At 43.7% G+C, this 7,500-nt stretch overlaps 1 protein-coding gene across 1 annotated transcript in view; it reads left to right on the top strand.

Annotated features, from left to right (window-relative positions):
* Positions 1–7,500, top strand: part of dkk3b (dickkopf WNT signaling pathway inhibitor 3b) — a gene marked incomplete at both ends in the record, with an annotated part of 15,503 nt that overhangs the window by 5,683 nt on the left and 2,320 nt on the right. Inside the window, one exon of the mRNA XM_080544646.1 lies at positions 3,616–3,708. Within this exon, the coding sequence (XP_080400772.1) occupies positions 3,616–3,708 (93 nt within the window). The remainder of the gene's footprint in view (positions 1–3,615; positions 3,709–7,500) is intronic.

The following is a 7,500-nucleotide window of genomic DNA, read 5'->3' as shown; positions in this document are numbered from 1 at the left end:
TGTCTGATGACGACTGGAAAACCATAAAAAAATATAGAATTACTTTGTGATTGAGATGAATTAGTTTCTATTCAAAGAGCAATTTATATATTCTGTTCTCCCTAGAAAAAGAGATTTAACCTCCTGGTTAAATAAAGGTTAAATAAATTCTAAATCATTCTATTCCAAATAATTGTATTTCTACGTGGAAAGTCCACCTTTACGAGTGAAGGTTGCGCTGCTCCCAGAGGTGTGTTGTTATGTAAGGAGAGCAGGGAGTGACCTTGGCGGAGACGGGACTGAGAGGTACGGGAGGAAAGTCGCTTCTGCTGCCAGATTTCATCTGCTGTTAGTGGTATAGTGAGAACACACATAAATGTGCGCACGCACACACACACACACACACACACACACACACACACACACACACACACACACACACACACACACACACCACCAACCGACCGACCAACCCAAACCCCATCTGTCTAGACCAGACTGCGTCTTGGAGGAGGGGTGGTTGTGTGTGGTGTGTGTGTGTGTGCTTGTGGGTATGTGTGTGTGTGTGTGTGTGCATGTGTGTGTGCATGCGTGCATGCGTGCGGGTGTGTGTGAGTGTGTTGGATCCCATCTCTCTGCCACTTGATACATGTCTTTGTGGGTTAATGGTTTTAAGGGATGGAAACAAACACACATATCACACACACACACACACACACACACACACACACACACACACACACAGACCACACACACACACACACACACACACACACACATACACCACGCACACACACGCACACACACACACACATACACACACACACACACACACACACACACACACACACACCCACACTGGCTCTGCTCTTACATCTGGAGGTGCCCACAATGGAAATAATTAGGTCATCATGCCTGCCTGAGCACACACACACACACACACACACACACACACACACACACACACACACGAACACACACACGAACACACACACGAACACACACACACACACACACACACACACACACACACACACACACATACAACCAAGGCTATAGCTACGGGATGAAGCAATTCAGAGTGTGTGTGTGTGTGTGTTTTTTCTAAGTGAGGGATTACAGTGTCCGTACAGTACTCTTCTTTCTTCACAGTAAATCAGCTTGGCTCTTCAACTGACTCCCACTTCAGGAAGCCACAGAGAGAATCATGGCACCATATGAATGTTTCATGTACGTAAGATATAATATTATATTATATTATATCAAAGCCAGATGGAAGAGAGTGCATACAGTAAATAATTCAGGGGAGTAATTGTGGTGGAGGTAGAAATTGGAGGTCGGGCTCCAATGTACATGTACATACAGTACCATGCTTGCTTCCATATTATACTGAAAGATTTGCACTCACTGCAATGTAAGTCGCTTTGGATAAAAGCGTCAGCTGAATGGCGTATATTACAGTTTTTGACTGAAGTCTCATTGTCAAAACTCTTCATAATACAGTCTGCATTACTAACATGCATCTTGGCCAAACACTTCGTCTCATTTCAAAACTCACTCAAACCAGCAAAACACTTCATACATGTCTCAAAAGAAGCTATAGTTCAACCACACACTGGCAACAATGTTCACTCAGAAAGCATACACAGTCATTCATAACATTCTGACCTACAACACACTAACAACAGGGGGAATTACATAGTTTGAATGATTTCCACAAGAATGAATATTTCATTATAAGAATGGTTTGATTTATAGTAATCATAGTTGACTGTACAAGTATTAGGCAACAAGAATTAATCAGAAACGCTGCAATTTGCTTCTATCCTTCTATCTTTGCAGAAAGTAGGTTACGGTACATTTACTTCAAAGTAAAGTGCAAAGTAAAGTGGAAAAGAAAGTGGAAAAGAAAAGTTCAAACACCCCCCCCCCCCCCCCCCCCCAGAAATTCCAGGACTACAATACAATAGCAATCACAAAATCATAGGAAAAAAAAATGTGTCACTCCTGAGGGTTCTGGTCCACCCTCTGGTCTGCATTTGGCCACATCAACGTCACATCACATTCATTCTGTATATTCTGCTAATATTCAACATTTCAATATGATTACTGCAAAAATGTACCTAATCATTCTGTTTTGAATGTGCTCTTCACAGTTTTGAACACATCAAATGTCTTGCAAATACATAGTGTTTTGCAGGTGGTGGAGTTTGAATGAGATAAGAGTTCATGGATTTTGGAGAACGTGGTCATAATTAGAAAGCAATTAGAAAGCAATTAGAAAGTAGAATGAGTAACAGTTTGGTCCACATTAACTTCTGTTTCGCAGACTGTATGAAGAGTTTTGACAATGTGACTTCAGTTTTGAACACTGCGACTTAGCAATCGGACAAAACTGTATATTATTCAAATGAAACTTGAAAATGACACTTAACATCATCATACAAGTGTATGTGACAGCAGCTGGTGAAAGGAGGAACAAATCGGCAAAATGTTCAGACCTTTATTCAGAAAAAAGTAAATAAATGTCAACGTTGTTGAAAATCAATGACACACTCGCTAGTCAAGCCAAGGTGCTTGCTAACACAGCTTGTTTTGTGAGCCTGCTAACAATGTAAAGTAGTGTTATGGTTAATTAGCTAGTTTATGTTTGTGTGGAGATTACTAACCGAATCCATTACATCGCAATATTTTGGCTTGACTAGCGAGTGTGTCATTGATTTTCATCAACGTTGAAATGTATTTACATTTTTCAGAAGAAAGACGTCTGAACAACATGTTCCTCCTTTCACCAGCTGCCGTCACATATAATATAACACGAATGCTTGGTAGGGAGAGGCAAAGCAGCCAACTGACCTCTCTAGTCATCCTTAGCCTCACAAGCTGACGGAGCGCTCAGACTGGTGTGTGTTGTTATCGGAGAATAAGCCTGCCAGGTCTCCAGACTGCTCAGATGTGCTGTAACCTGAGGGGATGAAGGCCTTTAATCACCAGAACCAGGTTTGGACCAGAGGGGCTTTGACTCACGATGTTGGCCCGAGTCATTTCCTTGTAGGCCGATGGAGTTGGGCCAGCGTTCGGGTCAGACGCTGCTCACAGAGCCAGGACACCATCCAGCTGGACGTCCCTGACCTGACACTGTTCTCTGTGTGTCTGTCTGTGTGTCTGTCTGTCAGTCTGTCTGTATGTCTGTCTGTCTGTGTGTCTGTGTGTTTGTGTGTCTGTGTGTCTGTGTGTCTGTCTGTCTGTCTGTGTGTGTGTGTGTGTGTGTGTGTGTCTGTCTGTCTGTCTGTCTGTCTGTCTGTCTGTCTGTGTGTCTGTCTGTCTGTCTGTCTGTCTGTGTGTCTGTCTGTCTGTGTGTCTGTCTGTGTGTCTGTCTGTATGTCTGTATGTCTGTGTGTCTGTGTGTCTGTCTGTCTGTCTATATGTCTGTGTGTCTGTGTGTCTGTATGTCTGTGTGTGTGTCTGTCTGTCTGTCTCTATGTCTGTGTGTCTGTGTGTCTGTGTGTCTGTCTGTCTGTCTGTCTGTCTGTCTGTCTGTGTGTCTGTCTGTGTGCCTGTGTGTCTGTCTGTGTGTCTGTCTGTCTGTCTGTCTGTCTATGTGATGCCTGATGGCCCTGTCTGGTCTGTCCCCAGGAGTGCATGGTAGATGAGGACTGTGATGACTTCTGCTACTGCCTGTATGAGGTGACCACCTCCAGGTGTCTGCCCTGCAAAGACCTCCACACGGTGAGTCCTGCTAATCAGACTGATCCCTCATTAAGACTTAGTCCTGTTAGACTGATCCCTCATTAAGACTCAGTCCTGTTAGACTGACCACTCATTAAGACTTAGTCCTGTTAGACTGATCCCTCATTAAGACTTAGTCCTGTTAAACTGATCCCTCATTAAGACTTAGTCCTGTTAGACTGATCCCTCATTAAGACTCAGTCCTGTTAGACTGACCACTCATTAAGACTTAGTCCTGTTAGACTGACCACTCATTAAGACTTAGTCCTGTTAGACTGATCCCTCATTAAGACTTAGTCCTGTTAGACTGATCCCTCATTAAGACTTAGTCCTGTTAAACTGATCCCTCATTAAGACTTAGTCCTGTTAGTCTGATCACTCATTAAGACTCAGTCAGTGGCGTAGCGGACGGGCCCGCAAGCGACGCACCGCGGGGGGGCCCCAGCCACTAGGGGGCCCCCTAACATTGGATCCAAACTTTAAAAAAAAAAAATATATATATATATTTTTTTTTATATATATACATACATTGTGTCAACCTTAATTGTAATATATAGGCCTATATGAAAAAATATATACATAGTTAGCCGTATCCAATAGCAACATGACTTTGACGTCACACGTAGGCAGCGAGACACAAGGAAAATGAGCAAGCGAAAATACAATACAAAGTACAATAAGCATTCTTTAGGTGGTGGTAGATTCTCTATTCGGACATTATAGCCGCTATATGTGGGACTGTCGGTCCGATATTGTAAAAAAAATAAAAAAAATAATTATGTTTACGGAAGTACATGTCTCAAGTATTATCTCTGCGGTTAGTCGAGTGAAAGAAAAACAACATACAGATGATAATTCACACAATATAATACCACGAAAGCGTACAGCACTAAACAATAACATTTATTTGGGCAGCATCATACTCAAACTCAGGCAGAAGGGCAGGGTCCGGCCAGGTTCACAGTCACAGGCTGTCAGTGCATCATACAGGTACATAATTCAGCATGGTTAGGCTATATATAGCTGTTTATTTTTCTATTCTACTATTCTATTCTACCTCTGCTGTCTGCGTCTCCCTGGGTATTCCTAGACCAGATGGCAAACATTAAAGAAATGCTACAATATCCCAGCCAGCACGCCCACGTGGGACCCATATGGGTTCAATGCGGGATACTTGGGTACCAAGTGGGCATGGGCTGGAACTGGGCAAATTATGAGGGTCCCACATGGTCTGCATATGGGATAACTGGGCATGGGATGGAAGTGGGCAAGCCCATGTGGGTCCCATGTGGTCTACATGTGGGCTAACTGGCATGGGTTGGAAGTGGGCAAGCCCATGTGGTTCCCACGTGGTCTACATGTGGGCTAACTGTCACGGGTTGGAAGTGGGCAAGCCCATGTGTGTCCCACGTGGGCTACATGTGGGCTCACTGGCATGGGTTGGAAGGGGGGGGGGGTTAAGTTAAGACTTTGACAGGGGGCCATTTTCGAAGTTTTGAAAGTGAGTAGAGTTTTACACTCCTTTACTCTTTTGGGTAGGGCATTCCACATTTTTGTTGAATAGCATGAGAACGAGTTCATTCCCTTAATTGTTGAGTCAAATCTGGGTTGAACATGATCAACCCAGATAATAATAATTAATAATAATTTATTTTTCTGCCATGCAATCAACTTCACAGTCAATTGTTAGAATTCTTGTTCTTGCTCTAGGCAAGGGGTCAGCCATATTCGGCGACCCTGAAAAGGTGTTAGTACTCATTTAACCCTTGTGTGGTGTTCGGGTCAACCGGACCCGTTTTACATTTTTACTTGGTGAGAAATGGTACAAGAATACATTTGATCAATATGAAACTCCATGGCCTTGGCGTGTGTGTGTGTGTGTGTGTGTGTGTGTGAGTGAGAGAGAAACAGAGTGGGGGGAGTCATGACGACAGTCATGAACCGACCAATTGCGCGAGCCAATTGCGCGAGCCTATCCGCGTTGTTGCCCCAAGGTTTAAATATCCAGAACGGTTACACGCGACACACACACACACCGCACGGAGTCTTGTACTTTCTTTTCTTCATTTATTGACCATTGGAAACACATTTAATTAAGGTAAGAAACTTGTGAAATTATATTTGTCATATCATATACCCACATTGAATGTAAAATGAGGAGATGTACAGTAAATGGCGCTGTTAGTGTGAGATCATGGGCCGGTTTCACAGACAAGGCTTAAGACTAATCCTAGACTAAAAAACATCTTCAATGGAGATTTTACATTGAAAGTGTGATTTAGTCCAGGACTAGGCTTATAAACCAGCTCATCCGAAGAATAGTCGAAACATTTTTGTTTTGTTTTGTTGCTCCAATGAATTTCGACACCGTGATAATATAACCCCCTCCCTTAGCATAGCTACAACCATGCAAACTAGCTAGCTAGCATCGACCAGCAGCAGTAGTAGTAGTGGAGCTATCCATGGGTGGGTTTAAACTACGGAAACGGTCGGTTAAAGACAAGCTAATGTACAAGCTTGCGATTTTTTAAAGTCCAAAAATAGACTGAATCGACAGACAATCGCAGATAATCGCATTCAGCAGTTTAAAAGCCTCTGGCTGGTCGGCTCTCTCTGTGTCTCTGCTGGGGTTAGACCAGAGGTAGGCTTCACCAAGCTACCGTTTGTCTTCGATTTAAAACGTCACATTTCTCTCGGTTTGTTGCTGAACAGACGGTTTGTTTTAAAATCGTGGAGTTTAAACAAGAACGCGCCAAGTCTTTCGTCGAGGAGATTCCGCGTTTTTTTTTTTCACGGGACTTCTCCCCTTCCCCCCTTCCCCCTCTCCCCTTCTCCCCTTCCCACCACAAAATGGCCACCACTGCTATGCCCTATAGTCCTGACATTGCTTTGGTGTAATGGTTTTAGAATAGTGAAGTAGAAACATTTCTAAGCATCATCATTTTTGTGTTTTGGGCCCAGGTAGAACCCACCTAAAGCCCACATGGGCATCCCAGTTAGGACCCACCTCGGTCCCATATAGACTTGCCTAGTTGGGGCCCACCTAGGGCCCCGGTAGAACCCACCTAAAGCCCACATGGGCATCCCAGTTGGGACCCAAGTGGATCCCGCTAACATTGCCGACATGAGGCCCATATGGGTTGCCCACCTTGCAACCATATGGGACGCACGTGGGCGTGCTGGCTGGGATACCAGGACTTAAGAAACGAGATGTCCAACAAAGGATTTGACTAACCCTGGCCAATTTTACGCAACAAGTAGACTCTGATGCAGCGGAGACAGGGTTGCCAGATGGGCTGGTTTTTGGTGGATTTAGACGTTTTTAAATTGGTTAGGTTGGAAATTCTCAATCCCATCTGGCAACCCTTAGCGGAGAGTCTACAGCTTGTATGTTTACAGATATCGCGCTGCTGTGCACACCACACTTTGTTAAAAGAAATAAAGCTTGTACTTTTCTACTTATAATACATTCTACTGATGTAGTCTACCATTTGGTTTTAGTTATTGCTCTCACTTGTTTGTACCTTGCGGGGGGCCTCGGGATTTTGCGGTACGCCGCTGCTTGTACTATTCTACTTATAATACATTCTACTGATGTAGTGTAGTCTACCATTTGGTTTTAGTTATAGGCTATTGCTCTCACTTGTTTGTACCTTTTGCTAAGTCAAGCATTTAGAATGTAGAGTGCATATTGCGAAATTTCGCAACGTGAATAACGCATCGGACTCTAAAAAACGCACGTTTTTTATTTTTCTTATTTACTCCGTTGCGAAAGGGCCCCCACCGCCACCT

This window comes from Nansenia antarctica (genome assembly GCF_963989245.1).
Source record: "Nansenia antarctica genome assembly, chromosome: 14".
NCBI lineage: Eukaryota > Metazoa > Chordata > Actinopteri > Argentiniformes > Microstomatidae > Nansenia > Nansenia antarctica.
The sequence above is the reverse complement of the archived record's forward strand: the minus strand, read 5'-3'. Positions and strand labels throughout refer to the sequence as shown.